The sequence below is a fragment of the Ornithodoros turicata genome, chromosome 2 (genome assembly GCF_037126465.1).
Source record: "Ornithodoros turicata isolate Travis chromosome 2, ASM3712646v1, whole genome shotgun sequence".
NCBI classification, from domain to species: Eukaryota; Metazoa; Arthropoda; class Arachnida; order Ixodida; family Argasidae; genus Ornithodoros; species Ornithodoros turicata.
The window spans coordinates 8,065,312-8,083,587 of record NC_088202.1 but is presented as its reverse complement, the minus strand read 5'-3'; the positions used below and the strand labels follow the sequence as shown (position 1 = coordinate 8,083,587).

General features: G+C 46.9%; 1 protein-coding gene across 1 annotated transcript in view; it reads right to left on the bottom strand.

The window, feature by feature from the left end:
• Positions 1–17,730, bottom strand: part of LOC135383060 (uncharacterized) — a 60,835-nt gene extending 43,105 nt beyond the window's left edge. The window contains exon 1 of the mRNA XM_064612691.1: positions 17,610–17,730. Coding sequence (XP_064468761.1) covers positions 17,610–17,614 — 5 coding nt within the window. The 5' untranslated portion in view covers positions 17,615–17,730. The remainder of the gene's footprint in view (positions 1–17,609) is intronic.
• Between the last annotated feature and the right edge of the window lie 546 nt (positions 17,731–18,276).

The window sequence follows — 18,276 nt, the reverse complement described above, 5'->3', positions numbered from 1 at the left end:
TTCATCAATGTCGCACCCAACCACTAAACCCTCACCCAGCCTTGCAGCCTTCATTAATTTTGCTTTTACGACTTTGATAGTGCTTGTCAGTTGTGAATGGATCCCCGCAGGTCTGCGGTCACACCTGTCCTCACTACTGCCCCTGGAACAGCCACTGGCCACAATCAGCTCGCCTTACTTTCAGCTCGCCTTACTTTCAGCTCGGTTCCCTCATCATGAACAACACAACCTCCAGGATGATGCCCAGTTCGAAGCTTCCGGCGCTCTTGCGCTGGAACTGTAACGGTGCTTGTGGGAAAATGGCAGAACTGCAGCTTAGGCTCAAGAGGCACCCACTGCCTTTATTAGCACTATGTGAATGTGGCATAGCGGCGGCAGCTGGAATCACAGGCTATGAGAAATTGATCGCTCCGTCCATCCCCAGTTACCCTACTGGAAACTGTGCACTCTTCGTTTGGAAAGATATTGTCCACCAACGGATTGACCTCAGCTCCGCGCTTCTGGCCATCACGCAGAATTAGTTGGATCCCGGATTATCCTCCGCAGGCTGACCATTGATGTTGTGTCTACATCACAGGTCGGCGCGATCATGATCGCAGCAGCCTTGCCAGTGCTTCGCGATCGCACTCATGATCGCGATCATCAGGCTTTGATAAGGCATTGCGATCATGATTGCGCCGACCTATGGTCTACATACGTCCACCCCACAGGGACTGTGGTTATTGCAGAGGCAGTGCCCCGGCTACTCATCTGTGGAGATTTCAACGGTCGCAACGCAACATGAGGAAGCACCCGTACAGACAAGAGGGGGAAGACCTCTTGCAGGTAGCAGACGACCTGACACTTATCCTAGCAAATGACGGATCGCCAACCTTTTTTCGGTCGCCTAACAGGCACAGCGCACGGGATCTATGCCTCCACTCTTCGGACCTGACGCTTATTTGGAGGGTTGAGTCCTGCACGTGGGGAGTGACCATTCCCCCGCTGCGCGGTCTGCATCCAGAGTACCGGAAGCGGTGCACCGAGGGCCCCGAAAAGCCAGTTTACACAACCGTATGGGACAACTTCAGGAGGGAGATGGAGATGTCGACTCAACCGTTTGCAGATGCACTCTGCACTGCGATCAAGAAGGCAAGGAAAGTAGTAACTACGTGAAAGACAGAACCGTCGCCAGATCTAAGGCTACATAACCTTCATCCGGCACGTCGGACGGCCCAACGTCTATCCCGTCGGTCCCCTTCCCGCAAACACCTTACCAACTATCGCAGTATCACCGCAGTTACTAGGAGATGCATTATCTGTCTGCGAAGACGTCACTAGGGCTTTTTTCCGTGAAACATTGGACCCCTGTACCCCCAAATCACTCATCTGGCGGACCTTAGATACGTTGACAGAGAAGGCGAGGGAGAGCCTCGTGTTTCAGTCCCTTCCAAACCGAATGGCCCTCGTTCCAGAAGACCTAGCAGAAGCCTTTGCAGATACACTTATCGGGCCTCCACATCCTTCAACTCGGACGAGCCTTGCCATTGAGGAAAGATGCCTAATCTTGGATAGGCATCTGGGTCAATCTCATCATCTTGACTGCACTTAACTGGAGCGTTTCATCGGCAGAACTCACTTGCGTGGCAGCAGTGGTTTAGCTATTGTGTCCAACCTTACGTCCCATACTACAGGTCTCAGATCGAGAGCCGCCGATATTTCGAATAGAGATAGTTCTCGTTCTGGGCTGAATTTCTACCCATCTACTTACTACTGGTTAGTTCTGCCTTTTAGCATCTTTTCTCTGCATATCTATTACCGCTGCTGCTGCCATTGCTTACAACATTATGCTGTAGGGAGTGTCATAGTGTACTACCGTAGTGTATCTTCTGTTTAACGAAAATGAGCAACGATATCCAAGAGTTCTTGACGGGTTCAAGAAAGAGATGAAACAGGAGTTGAAGGACCTTCGCAAGTCGTTTGACAGAGAGAACCACAAGGAACTTGGACAGTCTTTTGAAGAAACAAAAGAGAAACTGGAATCTATGCTCCGGGACATTACTGAAGTGAAGAAGCAAAAGCACGCACTTCATGAGGCATGTAGCTCAATAAAAGCCAAACTAAAGTATACTGAGACCCTCCTGACGAGTATTGAGCAGTATTCCTCCCACTCCAACCTCCAGATAAAAGGCAACCATTGATAAACCTACAGAAATAATCTAACAGATTGGCAGTGTTCCAGAAGTACAGGTAAGAGAAGTAGACATTCATGCTTGCCACCTGGTCCCGATTCCAAAAAGTACCGAAAAAAAATTGTGGTGTAGTTTACCTACAGGAGAAAGCGGGACGAGATTCTACAAAACGCTCGCAAACGAAAGCCTGTTCAGACGGGGCCAAACGAGCACTTATGTCCAGCACAAAAGAAATTGCTCGGCGCTGCTAATGCTCGGAAAAAGACGTCGGGTGGAAGTATATCTGGGTGTCAAACGGCGATGTGCTCGACAAAACGATGGCTGTCCTGTTGTGGTAATTGAATCGCGAGAAGACATTCGAAAGCTTGGCTAGTGAGAACTGACACCAGAAACATCCGCTCCTCCTGTTTCGAACTATCATCGAAGCCATTTTACCTTCTAGTTTTGGCGTAGTTCCAGCACGGTCTTTCAAAAATGCTATTGCAGCAATTCACTAGAACGTTCGATCAGTGTCAAGTAAACTTGATGAATTACATTGAATGAATTACAATTCCGTTTCGAGTAATTGAATTTCTCATTCAGTGCAATAATGTTCACTGAAACGTGGTACAAATTGTCTTCTGAATATTTTGTACTTCTTGATTATCAGCACTTCTATATGTCACAATCAATTAGGAGACGAGGGGGCGTGTCCTTCCAAGTTGCTGATGAGATGAGAAGTAAGATGATAATTGAATATTTTATGAACACAGTAGACAATGAAGTTCCGTGCGTCCAAAATAGCCAATGTGTTTTCGGCGTATTGTACCGTCCGCCAAAAGGAAGCCTATCTGAGCTAGTCATGTTCTTAGAGAAGGTTTTCTCCTATGTGTCTTAAAATAAGTACGTTATGATCATGAGTGGTGATTTCAGCGTTGATCTTTTCGAAGAATCTAGTGATGCCCGAGTATTGAATAACCCACTTCTTTGTTATGGATCCCAGAATTGTATTTCTGATGCTACGCAAATAACTACTTCCTCTGTAGCACTGCTGGACCTTGTGACTCCAAACTATAACTACCTGCATATTATCATCAGCACGATAGTATGTCATATAATTAACCACTTAGCTGTTTACACATTACTTGGCGAAAAAGAACTACGCAAAAATGATAGTACAGTGAAACGAAATCGTTAATATATAACCAGAGAAACATTGCACAGTTTTCGAAGTACCCTAGCAGGTAATGACTGGTCAGTTGTACACACTCAACACCCCGAGTCAAGATATTAGGCATTTATTACTTTGAGTAAACAAACGTGTCATGAATGTTTCCTTGTCGGTCCGTGTGCATTCCCAAAGCGCACGGCAGCAATGGCTTACTCAGAGGTTATTACATATGATTCGAAAAAGAACCTTTTGTTCAAAAAGTTTGTTAAATGTAGCATGTGCTGAAGGGCACCCCTTAGGAGGGCATTAGCAAACTCCAGAGGCAATGTCTTAATTAACTTTCAATAATTAACTTTTTGATTATAAAACCTACGAAGTCGTCCCAATGAGAGCATCTGGTCCCTTCGGTCGCCTGATACCGGATCGTTTTTAGAACAAAAATCCGTTCGATAGATCGTCCGCAAACAAAAAAAATCGTGAAGGGACACCATATCTTTCCATTAAGGCATTGCCTTGGGGGTTTGCCAATGCCCTCCTAAGGACTGCCCTTCAGCATATGCCATATTCCAATTGATATCGTCCCTCGTCAGGCGAGAAATTAGTTTTATTTTTCAACGTAATCTCCAGCTTCACTAATGTACTTGTCCCAGCGTTTCACGAGGGCTTGGATGCCAGCAGCGTAGAAATCCTTACCGGCGCGTAACAGCCATGATCGGATCGCATTCTTGACCTCGTTGTCGCAGCTGAAGTGGCGGCCCTCAAAGAACGCCTTCAGTGGCCCGAAGAGATGGAAATCGCTGGAGGCAAGGTCTGGACTCTAAGGGGGATGTGGCAGCAACTCCCAGCCAATTTCCTGTAAGATGCGTGTCGTGAGATGTGCGGTATGCGGGCGTTCATTGTCCTGTAGGAGGAGGACTCCTTTGGTGATGAGACCCGGCCACTTTTGCTTCAGCGCCTTATGCACATCCCTGAGAACCTGGCAGTAATATGCACTATTGATGGTGGTACCACTGGGCAGAAAATCAACATGAACAACTCCAGCCTTGGCCATGACCTTAACCGCAGACGGGGTGCTTCGGAACTTCTTGGGAGCTGGCGAGCCCGGACGCTTGCACTGTTCTGATGCGAGTTTAGACTCAGGAGTGAAATGGTGCACCCACGTTTAATCACACGTGATCAAGGAACGGCTGTCCTTCAGTGTCGAAACGGTACCTTAGCTCTTGGGAGATTTCCAGTCTTCTCTGCCGGTCGAACACGGAGAGCTGCCTCGGAACCCAACGGGCACTAACGTTCCGAAACTGGAGGTGTTCATGAATGATAGTGTACAACGTTCCCACAGAAAGGTCCGTCTTTCGAGCCAGTTCGAGATGTGTTATCCACCGGTCCTTGAGGATCAGGGGCTCCACAAGTTGGATGTTGTCACGAACCCTGACACTGGGCTCTAAGCCGCCCCGGCCGGGATCGTCCTGCACTGATGTACGGCCGTCTCGGAATCGTTTGCACCACTCAAACGCTTTGCTGCGGCTAAGTGTATCGTGGCCATACTGAACCTGAGGTCCTCTGTGAATTTCAGATGACTTTACGCCTTCATTCACGATAAACTTCATGACAATTCGCTGTTCGATGTGCGCGCTCACCTCGTTGTCGGCCATCTTGTCCAGCACGTGTCTTCTGTTTTGCACAAACTTTGGAACACCACGTGGTGAACGCGGAGGCCTGTTGCGTGTGAAAATGACGAAAAAGAAGTTGCGCGAGCCATTTGTACTAGGAGGCAGAAAGTCCCGGTTTGACTTGAACACCCGTCGAATAAATGACAATGTGAACTTAGACGAGCACTCTTTTAAGTAAACTAAATAAACAGTTCAATTAAAATGACTTTAAAATAATACTCATAAGACTAAACCGTAATCTTCCGCCCCAAAAATAAGAGTATCGTAGTAAAGGTCTTGGGAGTGCACTTCTGATGTGACATGACGTGGAACTTGCATGTACAACAACTCTGTGCAACACTGTCAGGCGTTGTTGTTCAGATGCCGTACCTTATGGTCCAAAGCTGTTAAATTCCAGATCTATAATAGACATATTCTCTATTCCACTTGCTGATCACGTGAAGGTCTTGGGAGTGCACTTTGCATGTGACATGACGTGGAACTTGCATGTACAACAACTCTGTGCAACACTGTCCGGCGTTGTTGTTCAGATGCCGTACCTTATTGTCCAAAGCTGTTAAATTCCAGATCTATAATAGCCTCTTTTACTCACACTGGTATGGGGAGACACCACCATAAGAAATGTCGGGCGATTAATCATATTGCAGAAAAAGATAATTTGCTGTATTGCAAACCTTTCATATACTGCTCACACGGAATCACTTCTTGTTGATCTAAACGTTGTACGCTTATCGTACCTTGACGAATTTCTTCTATTCAAAAAAGTACGTTTTGCGAATGATAGGTACGTCTCTGGTATCAATAAACTAGCAGATTTATGAATGCATAGGACAGCATACAGTAGGAGACACGATCATTATTTGCATATACCAGCAATTAGAATGGAATGCGGAAGGCAAATGCTTGCATACAATGTCCCCCGCGTTTTAAACGTATACTTTTTCCCCGGTTCACCAGTATCGAAAATGTCACGCACGGGACAAGAAAGATCTTTTTGTAAGTGCTCTTTAGCAAATCTTAATGCATAAAAACCGTGAAACTGTATAAACAGTACGGTCTAGATGTTTATGTAATATGCTCTTTTCTGGTTGCAGTGTAAATATTACCAATCTGAATGTGTACGTAATATGATCTTTTCCGGTTGCTATCACCCTCGTATTGAGGGGGTATGGGCTCCCTCAAGCTGAATTGTGTAGCTTTTTTCCGTACCTCTCATTTCTGCGGAAATGAACAATAAAGTAGAAAGAAAAACTAAACTCCCCCTTCTACGCTGTCGCCGGCGCAGCGCCCCTCCGAATATCCGATATCAGGAATATCCGATCAAGCCATCAGGAACGTAGGTGCCGGAACAGGTAAGGTATACTGCTGGTATACCGTAATGTGGTGTGGGTTTCTGGCAAAACCTCGCCACCGCTGTTTTGGTATCAGTCCTCAAAGACGGGAAACAGAAGGAGAACCTGTCGTCATACAGGCCGGTATATCTGACGTCTTGTGTGGCTAAATTAATGGAACCACTTATCCAGGCGCGCCTCCACTGGTTCCTGGAATCCAAGGGCGCTTTCCCGAACTGTATGACAGGCTTGAGGTGGGGGATGAGCGCCGCCGATACCATCCTGGAGCTTTGTTCGGTAGCAGACAGCTCGAAGAGGAGAGGACTGGCGATGGTAGCATTTTTGGACATAAAGCAGGCATTCGACAGTGTTCCTCCTCTTTTCCCTCATTTCTCTTCATCATGCAACGTTGTTCAGAGGATATTGTACACGCTGCCTTCCGCTCTTCGTTCCGCTTCTACACAGAACCAACTGGAGGGGGTTCATTGCAAAGAACTCCTGACGGCTCTTGGCCTACCCCACATTCATCCAATGAGATGGTCTACGGTGACTCCGGTTCGACGCACTTACGCCTGTAGGCCGCGGGGCGTCTCCTTCGCCAATTTGGAATGAGGCACCCGATACTGTGGTCAGGGCATTTGCCTCGGTAGTTATCCATGGCAGATACAGGGAAGCACTCCATGTATATACTGATAGCTCAACGAACCGAACACTGAAAAAGCAGTTTAGCTGAATTCTGGATTCCTGCCCTTCAGTATTCCTGGGGAAGACCTTTGGTCTCTCTCGTGTCGTCAACGCTGGCTGAGTTAGTTGTGTAACGTCCGAGCAAAACCAAGCGTTTAATGATTAGCAAAATGGGCCCGCACACGATGGGCGTCCCTGGTCCCGGTCCCAGGATGGGCTGGGGGGCTGATGAGCCGACGCAAGTCTTGAGGGAACGGGATGCAAAGTCGATGGCGCAGCGGTGTTGAACCAGAAAGTCGCTGCCGAGGATACACTCATGCAAGATGCCACAGACGACATAGACGGGATGAATTGTAGTGGTTCCGGGCACAGATATCTTCATATAGAAGACTCCTGTGATGTCAAGCGGGTTGGTGTTAAGGTCGACAACGTGCTGGGGACTTCCGCAAGACGGGATTGAGTGTTTGGACGGCATCATGCTCCAAACGGTGAAATTTACTATGGTGACGCTAGACCCAGAGTCCAGTAGCATACGCACAGGCACGCCTTCAACGCTTCCGGAAACGGTGACCAAAACGTGATGCCCTTAAGGGGCTGCTGCGGCGGCGTCCCGAGCGAGGCCGTGCTGGAGACGCCATTTAGTTTTCCGAGGGCCCTGGGAAGCGGTCGCCGCCACGTCACTGTGTAGGCTGTCGCCGTGAGCGGCGTGGGCACGACCTGGCGAAGTGGCCGTGAACGCCACAGTGGTAACAGGCAGGGCTGGGTGAGGTGTCCCGCCAGCGGGACAGGGGCTGACGTGAGGCGCAACAAGGCGTCGACCCTCTGGCTCAACGCCGCGACTGCGCTTGCGAGAGCTTCCATGGTGTCGGCATCGCGCTGGACCGGCTGTCGAGATGCAGAAGAACTCGTGGGAGGCAGGCTTGTGGTTGCAGCAGTTGACAGCGGACCAGGAAGCTGGCGGAGGGCGATGACGCGGGCGGCGGCGTGGAGGGCGTCAGAAAACGTGGCGGGATTGGCGGACGTGACTTTATCACGCGTCCCACGTTCGAGTCCGAGAACGAACTGATCCCTCACCATGGTGTCTCGCATTGCCTCCGACGAGTCTGGGTACGCCTTGTCGTAGGGGTCGAAAAGATCGTACCCGAAGGTGTCGAGGGCCTCTTCACCACGATGAATGCGGGCGCGAAAATTTGCTGCCGCCTATATGCGCAGAGCAGAAGGAGAACATTTAGTGGACAAAGCCGCACGCAGATTCGAGTACGTTTCTTTTTCAGTCGTCGTGAGATTATCGTAAATCCTCTGAGCCCGACCACGTAGCCGCGCCGGCAAAACCAGCAACTTCCTTTCATCAGACCACGAATTAGCCGAAGCGCAAGCGGAGAAGTGTTTCTCCCAAGAGTCGAAATCTCCGTCCCCCGCGTACGTGTCGGGCAGGAGAGATTGTTGAGGGCAAGCTGCATCCGGGGCCGTCATCCCACCGCTGCCACCAAGTGTAACGTCCGAGCAAAGCAAGCGTTTAATGATTAGCAAAATGGACCCGCACACGATGGGTCCAGATTCCAAGAACGAACTCAGAGCTCTCTGCGCGAGCTCAAGGTCATCAGAGTCTCGCCCAAGCTCTTGGCGATGGTGATGACACCCCTAAAGCAGCCAGCGGCCGCTACAGTAGCAATCCAGAAACCTCTGGAATTTGTAACTACTGTGCAAGCTCAATACGTTCTGATCCTCTCATACTCTAAAAGTGCCCTCCAACGTATCAAAGGATGCCGGGAGGAGGACACGACTACGCAACAAATCACAGACATTCTCAAGCAGCTAAACGAAAAGGAATTTTGCGTTAGGTTCCAGTGGATCCCCGCGCAATTGGGGATAGATTTTCAATGAGAACGCTGATCTCACTGCCCCCCGAGCAGCCCACGCCAATTCTCCGGACACGGTGGTACATTATGAACCACAAGCCAACTACCTATAGAGGCGCTAGTGTCGTCCTCAAGATGGCGGAGAAAAGAAGGATTGCCGATGAATAAATCAACCTGATTCATGCCTTTTTCCACCAGTCACGCTTCAAAAATTGTACAAATAACATAAATCGCCCGTGGTTTCCCGCAGTCTTCGTTGTTTTCGTTTACGCCGCTCCTGTGATGCTCCTTTTTGCTCTTCATCATCTCGGCATTGAATTTTCTTCTCCGCAGTAGTTTCGCACTGCAGAATTGAGCAGTGCTGCTGCCGTTTGAGTTCTGCAAGCCAGGAAACTCCATCGCACACGAAGAGAAGTTGCGGCAGTTTCGGATCAGTGCGAAATATTCCTGTCGTCTGCTGCCATTGTCATTCGTTGAGTGCTTCTGCTGGAGTCCGCTAGGTGGCGAGCAGCCAGCTGGAGAGGCGAACACTCGCAACATCCGAAATTCGACCTTCCCAGCAGCCCAACTCTTCGATGAGCCGCTCCCCACAATGAACCTTGAACGCAGGAAAGCAGTCCTTGTTTACAGGCTGATAACTTAATCTGTTATTACATCTGCACGTATGTACAACCTCGGTCTAGCACCGTCGCCCAGTGGTGGTTCCTGCGCCGCCCTCTGGGAACACGCTATTCTGCATTGTCCGATTCACTAGGGCTCCAGGGAAATTATGCTCTGGAAGTTCCACGCACAAGGACTCCCGGATGATACATTTGTGTGAGCTCCGACGGGGGCCAGAGAAGAATGTTTATTACTCGTAGCGCGGGCTCCAGAAGCGGGAGCGTGCTGTGGTCAGCACTTCGTTGTCTTTGGCATTACGGCGCACTACACATTACAAGATCTCCTTCATCTCCGGGGATCAACATGCTCCCGCACGGCAGCACGTAACGTGCTACTGGACTTTACTTCTAGCACCGGACTACATTAAGTGTCTCACCCTCCTCCTTTCTGTCTATCACTTTTTTTCCTCCCTCCCCCTCCCCGCTTCGACACGGGGTGAAATTTGCCGCCCTTGTCGTGGAGGGAGACCTCACTCTTTCTTCACAATGACCCCCCCCCCCCCCCCCCGCTCCGGAGGGCCGTCTTCCCTTGGGGCGTCGCCACGAACAGACTGCCTTGGTCTCTCACGGAAAATAGTTTCTTCCTGTACTCGGCATTCTGTTGGTATGTTATTAAATGGCTGTTCGTATAATCAGAGTTTGGTTTTCTTCCACAGCAGACTGATTCGCATGTCTGGCGCCCAACGCGTTGGGGGCTCCTGCTCGTCGGAGTGCGTATTTCCTCCGGTAGGCTTTTGGGAGACTCGACGACAGGACTGTGATTGCCACCGGTATGGCTAGTGAAGGGTATTTCATTTTGGGTTAGAATTAAGGGTAGCCAGTTTTCCCCTGCTGTTTTTTTTTCCTGTTTTATCTCGTGTTCTCCGTTGCGAATCCCCCGTACGTGGAAGACCGCGTACCTTTACGTGGTTGCGGCATCAGGAGTTCTACCTACAGTCGTGTAGTCCGGTGGTCTTGAAAAGCCACGTCATGTCATCCGGGGCCTTGTAAGCAAACGGGGCAGGGTTGCGTGCTAAAGGTACGTACAGTCCCTTCTGAATTTGTCGAGTCGGCACCCTGACCCGATATACAAGCGTACCGAAATTGCTGTGGATGGAGTCGCAATGGGGCCTCGATAGTTACCTGGCCTATCCGGCAGGACACATTACGTTACCATCCAGCTCCTAGGCTTAACTCTAACTTTCCGGGATCGTTTCTTGCAGGACCCAAGCATGCCACGAAAGGAACTGGGTCTGGCTTGTTCAGCGGAATTTTTCCCAGTTGAGTGCCCGCGTATCGCGGGACTCGATGAGTTTTCACTGCCTGTGTTACGGCGCGAACTTGTCCCTCCGGATTCTCGATTCCATGTCGTTCCACGAAGGTCGAGCAACAGGAACGAGCCATCTCCCACTCGATTTGTACGACAGAGGTCAGGCCGTTCTCACCCCATGCCCTATATGATGCGACGTCGCCCACACCTGCTTTCCGCGGTCGATGCGCGTAATGGGCATTATCAGTCACTATTTCCTAGTGTTCTGCATTTTTCCTTAGCTACTTGTGCCTTTTCCGTCTTCACGGTCGCCCACGGTAGCTAAGTTATCAGACGGCTGGACATACCCTCTTGTTAGGGAGAGTCCTCCCCACCATTTTCTGACGTTCTTTCCCTTTTTCTACTCATTTGGTCATGCCTCAGCAGCGCGGAAGGCGACCGGCGGGTAGCCACGGAGGGTGGACATGGGTGAGCGTCCGCCGGTCTCAAACAACTCAAGAAACGAGGGCCCAGATGGCCGCGGGAGGGTCCCGAACGTCCGGTTGGTGGTGACCTGGACAGTCGAGGAATCTGGTCGTCCAGTGTCTTGGACATCACGCTCGAAGTGCTCATCTCAGCCTCAAACGCTCAGAGGAGATGATCTCAAACATTTTCCGCCGCCGTTCCAGGGACACGCTTCAAGATCGACATCCCGCGAACGCCGCCATCCCGTATACAGAGGGTGAGCATCGCCTTCTGTGCCCGGTTTTTCTGGTTCCAGAGTTTCACCGAGGAGCTAAACGTCGTAGTTGTCTGCATCGCGCCAAAGTAGACGATGCCAGAGCGTGGAAGGCAACATCGCAGTCGCTCTCGCTCTTCTTCAAAGAGAAAGGCCTTCTTCGTACCTTTGATCAGATGGGAGATCTCATTCAGCTCGACCCGGAAGACCTCTGACCTTTGCTTTCAGTTGTGAATTGGACTGCAGGCAGCCTGTGCCTGGTGCATCTATCGAGCTCTTTTTTCGCGGAACATTTCTTTCTTATTTAAGTTGTTAAACGAGTGCTGCGTGTGTGCCTTGTGTTTTGATGCATTTCTTGTTTGAATTTTTTTCTACTATATCTACTAGCACGTTCTTCGGGGTCATTATTTGAACTGTATTTTTTTTTTTTTTTTTTGGTGGGGGGATGTGGACAAAGATGTGAACGATTATCTAATCGCGTGCCCGATGACACGGTAGTCTACGGACTGTTGATTGTAGTGACTAAGAGCTGATATCGGTGAGACGTGTTGACAAAGGGGGCTGTGTCTAACTGCTTGAAAACTGTGCAGCGTTAGGCAGAGAGGCTTTTTCCCTTGGGACGTCGCCAGGAAACCGTCGCCAGGTCTGGCACGGAAAACGATTTCTTGGTGTACCGGGCATTTAATTTAACCCGGTAACTGACTGTTGGTATGATCAGAGTCAGTTTACTTCCCCAGCCGACAGATTCCTACAGAACTTAACGAACTTGATGAAACGAACTTAAGGAACTTATGCAAACGACGTAACATAGACAGATGGAACCAGAAATGAACAAAGATCTATATATAAATAAAAGTCAACAATAACATGCGAAATTTTACGCTTCACTGCAGTCTTTTCTCGTGTGACTCGTGACGGAGGCCTGCGCCTGTGTAATCCTGTGTAATCCCTTTTTAGTCCTGTTGGAGATGTCCGAAATTACGACAGGCCTATTGGTCTAATGGTTCCATTAGGATTGGCTCTGATGGATTTTTCGATCGGGTGGTACGGCTTTTACATAAAGTCTGGTTCCTGACAGGAGAGAATGCCGCGGGGGAATACAAACTTAGTTTTCAAAGGCAGAGCAAGGAAAGACCGAATTCGTTCGACGACGTTCCTGATGTGGCATTACTAAAATGGGAGCGATACCGTTGGCGGCTTCCCTGCCCCACGTTCCGTTCCCGCTAGCAGACGCCTCTCGCCCTGCTACACGTTCGAAGTTGACTTTGCAATTTGCATCAATTAAATTGTATGCTCTTGGTATGCTGTACGAAACGCTGTATGCTGTACGAAACGCGTTTCGTAACGCGTAACGCGTTACGAGTTCCCAACTAGTTACAAAAATTGATAACGCGTTGCTGCAAGTTACTTGTTCCTTTTTTCTTTTTCTTTTTGCTCACTGTCACCCACCACGACCGCCAGTTGTGGTTTTTCCTGCGCACATGGCGGTATTCCACGAGGCTGAAGTATGCGGGAAAATCCCCAGCGAAGAGAAAAGGACACCAGAGAGCAACGCCTTTCTCGTTTCTCTATATAGTATCCACAGTGTTTCAGCACACTCAATGTGTTCCATCTTTCAAGTATTCACTGCACGCAGGGCGTTTAGTGCTTCGTCTCTCTGTCCCCTACTCGGGAACTCATGTCAATGATCACGCCAAGGCCTCCTTGTGAATGAAATCCGTTTTTTCACCGAAATTCCCTCTTATGGACCACCGCCTTCAATCCTGTTCTCCGTATGGTGTACATTTAGCCTTGGGCTTATATGGGACAATACAACATACAAGACAACATATGTGGGCGATATAGATAGGCGATGCTTTCGTATTTCTGCTGTCTGGTATGCAAATGTAACGTATAGAAGTAACTCGTTACTTCCAAATAACAAGAACGCGTTCCTTTTATTTGTGAGTAACGGGTAACGTATTTAGTTACTATTTTTTCGAAGGAGGAGTAACGTATTTAGTTCCTTTTTCTTTTTTCTTTTTTTGTAACGTGCACAGCTCTGTTTGTGAACAGGAATGTGATGCTACTGTACGATGGCAAAACGGCGCGGTTCACAGAGCCGCACACACATTAATTTATTTTTTTTTTCAATATTGTGAACAACTGGATGCATGGACAGACATAACACTGGCATCAAAATATTCAAGAAAGAATTCCGCGAAAATGCTATTGGTTACATTTCACGTATGCGCTACAGTAAACGAGCTAGCTTCCTCAAGTGAGAGACTAGGTTACAGATTTTTTGCAGCTTTCGTAAGGTTTTTGAAAAACTAACGTTCCAATGTATTCAATACGAATTGTTTGAAATTCGAAAAGCTATCGAACAACGCCATATCGGTAGCAGCGAAAAATCGCTTTGTTTCTCCCATAGAGAATACATGAGGCCGCCGGAGATCGTATCTCCTCTTAAGAAATGTCCGAGGATTTCCAAAACGTAAATATCTCGATAGTCTCATAGATAATGCGCTATCTAAGTCAGCTCTTATAGAGAGAGACACGCTTCTACACAGCATACGTATAAAGTAGAGATGAAACGAATCCAGGATTTTCCGAATCTGAATCCAAGGAAGGTTTTGCGCATCCACGAATCTTAAGAATCTCGAATCTTTCTAATCCCATCTTTAAAAAGAGCATAAAAAGCCAGAGGAAGAAAACACTTCTACTGAAAAGTGTTTTCAAGTAGAATTTGATATATTTGTTGAATAAAAACAAATTAAATTCACTTTCACGTTCACTTTCAGGAGAATACATACCCATATCCTTCTTAAATGTGATTCATGTTCTTAATCGGCTACAGGAGAGACAGAAACTCTCGAGTCTGAATTCTTTGTATGAAATTAAGAAACGATCAAAAGCAAAACCGTGCTCCCTTTAACCATGTAATGTAAGAGTTCCTGCCTGAACCCTTTCGGCCCACAGCAATGTAAACAAAAAACGAGAAGACACAGTTGAAAGTTTTGAGTTTATGGACCCGGGTCCCACCAGCCAATCAGGCCAGCAGACTCCGGAGGAATCAATTCTAAAAAGAAACAAACAAACGTGGTTGATTGATTCGAAAGATTCGATTCGCCGTTTTGAGCACTGAGATTCGGACTTCCGAATCTCGAAACTCTTCCTAGGAATCGCGGATTTGTTTGGCGCATTCCTACTAGGAAGGAACGCAATGACTTAATCTTCGTCACCGCTTATAACAAAACCCTCAGCAAATAAAAATGCATTATTCGACGACATCTCAACTTATTGCACAATGATGAAGATTGAAAGAAATCTTCCCAGTTGCTCCATCTGTCTCATTCCATAGGTCAGGTAATATACGTAATATTCTGACCTCTTCCCGTTTATCAATGAACGTTGCAAACAAGTCATTTTGTGCTTCCATGGACGTCAGTCACTAGTAGCACTACTCCTTTCACTCTCCCAATTCGTCATTCCTTACATTGTACATCATTTAATGCTTTCCACTTAATCATGTGTAATAAATGCACTGTCCAATACACAGGGCAACCATTCCACACCATGCGTGAGCGATTTTATGGTCATAAGTGTTATATCATCAACAAGCACCACACCCCTGTCTCGGCTCATTTTCATCTTCCCGAACATGATTTTCACGCCCATTTAGAAATTGTTATCTTAGAGTCTGGTTTCACTAGCAGCATCAAACGGAAACACGGCGAATCATATCTCATTTCGAAATTTTATACCCTTAAACCACATGGTCCAAACATGCACGAAGGTCCGCTGCATTTCTTAACCAAAACATTAGACTTTGCCATCACGTAGCTCCCCATCCTCTATTCCTCTTAATTTTCCATCTGTCACACAGTCAGAATACCTTTCACCGGCCGCACAACGCGACAGACACCGCAACTCCCATTTCTCAAGGTTAACTACCACTTTACCCCTGATCCCCATATCCAATACCGTCATAGTCTTTCTTATTTCTTTCTTTTTTTTTTTATTTCACCACATTACAATTGACAAAAACTGTGTGGTCCTTTAGCTGATGCGAGTGACGGGTCCAGTAAATTCATACATAGTGTGGTAAAGGCAGTTGGGCAGATATTCTCGGGAATAAGTTATATTCTCACAAGCCAGTCACAAGAACAATAGGAAAAATGTTTGTTTACAAGCATGAGACTGTAAACACAAGATTACCATCATGTACTGAAAAAAGAAAATTCACAAAATATATAATTTTACATATTTTAAAAGCTCCTACAGGAGTGTAAGCCAGAGGTTACAAACCAGATTAGAAACAACGAAACCATGACAACGTATACAATATTGTTACACACTGGAATGATCACTAATAATGTATTGGCGGCATGCCGCAAAAATTGTTTACTACTTTTTACCTGGAGAGGCATTCGATTCCATATTCGAACACCGAAGTACTGCATAATGCTAGTACCGTAAACATTCCTTACTACTGGGAGGTTGAAATTGTGTTCGGTTTGTGTACGGGTTGATCTATTGGGATGATTTAGCAATCATACATGTATAGGTTCGTTATTTCTGACAATGCTGTACATGAGACGTGCCCATTTTTGTGCTATCGGTTGCTCAATTGTTAAGATGTTTAACTGCGTAAAAAGTATCATGGATGAAGAAGAATATTTGGCGAACATGATGATTCTTACAGACCGCTTTTGTAAACGTACAATATCAGTCAGAGAGGACTTATATCTGCAACACCATCCTTCCAGACAGTATGTGATGTGAGTTTGAATGTAGCTGACATACAATAGTCTCATTACCTGAGTGGGTGATATGTTCCTACATTTAACGAATACATGACAGTCGTATGACTCATGTTAGGTACTTGACTTGATATGATTGTTGAATCACGGTATTGCATAAAGTCACAGAAAAAGTGTTCGCATCTATCTGGGCCTGAGGAGTCTGAAATATAATGTACATGGTTTTGGATGTATTTATGGTAAGTTTATTGTAAAATAACCACTGTTCTAGTTCACGAAGATCATTTCCTATAGTTCTACTAATGTGGTCCAAATTTTTACCCGAGTAGAACAAACTTGTGTCGTCCACGTAAAACAACGGAGCCTTTAATGCGTTGGGGAGATCGTTAATGGATAGAGAGGATAAGATAGGCCGTAATACAGACCCTTGGGGTACACCAGTATTTACTTGTTCGTACTCCGATGATACGCCATTAATTGTGACCATCTGTTTGCGACCTGTGAGGTAGCTCCGAAGAAATAGGTTAATGTGACCTCTAAATCCGTAGTACTCCAATTTGTCCAGAAGAATATGATGATTAACTGTGTCAAATGATTTATTCAAGTCTAAAAAGATACCTAGGACCAGTATATATAGTCGCCTTTGAAGTGGACGTTCCTGATCCTCATCTAAACCCATGCTGATTTTCATTAATAATGTTGAGTTTTTCTAAATATTGGGGGACCCTCTTGACTATCAGCTTTTCAAAAACTAGATTTATTGACGTAGGTACCGATATCGGACGATAATTACTAAGTACGTATGGGTTGTCCGCTTTAAATATATGAACTACCCTATCTACTTTCATTCAAATTTCAGCAAGTCATTCCAATTTATTCATACCTTCTTTTTGCCTTTTACCCTTTGGACATTCCGTTTTGTGCATTCAGAGTTTTGAGTGTTTGCGTTTTGTATTTCTGTATATTACTGCATAGACTCGCCGCTTTTGACATTTTACGCTTGGGAAGTATTTAGACGTTTCTGTATGTTTGTTGTTTGACTTGCCGTATTTGTATGTTCCTGCTCTCCTGTCTGTATGCTACATATTGTGACTATGTGCTATATATCATTCCTGTAACCTGATGAAATGTAGACGGCTATGCGAAAGTCTCGTTCGAATAAATTTTCTAACCGTTCCTAGTTCTTTCAAACTATGTTAAACATGATGCAGTGCGAAACAACCCATTCAAACTCATTTAAATTTTCAACTCCTTCCCCTGCTGTTGTGCTATGTATATTTACTGTAGAACTGGCGCGCAACCGACAGCTACGTCAGTACTGTATTTATTGCCCCTTTACATAAACGGACAGAATGAATGAATAGTACAGGTACCTCATAACGTATTTGAGAATGACCTCCGAATAATCATCTCCGTCTTGGAATGCGCCGCCGAATGGTGCAACGCCCAGGAAAAAAAGGCTCCTTTCGGACTGATGAAGGCTCTCGTATTCGTCTCCTAGGCCCATCAATATCTGCAACAGGAGTGGGTTCCGCAAAAAATGGCCCGTGAAAACATTGTGCCTGATGGCGTGGGTGGACATAATCGTCTCGCGGGTTTCCGTGCGTTACTTTAGTATGGGGCGTGGTCCAGTTAGACACATTAGCCGCGTGGGCTGACTTTATTCGCCAATTTTTCGTTCCCAACAGCTGCGCGACTCCCTCAGGAGGGCGTGGGCAGTTCCGGAAATCGAGCTACTATTGAGCACACATACTTAGGTAGAGAGCTGATCCAGTTGACTGTTGGAATAGTTCGGCTACACTCTTAGAAATGAACTTCACCACATAGCACGCTCCTAGCCAACCATCATCCCGAATGACAACGTTCTCGCCACCTTCTGTTTTCAACAAATCAGGGGCGAAAACGTTGTCATTCGGGGTGATGGTTGGCTAGGAGCTTGCTATGTGGTGAAGTTCATTTTTAAGAGTGTAGAAGGCCAGAACAGCCAACGTACACTCTTAAAAATGAACTTCACCGCATAGCACGCTCATAGCCAACCAT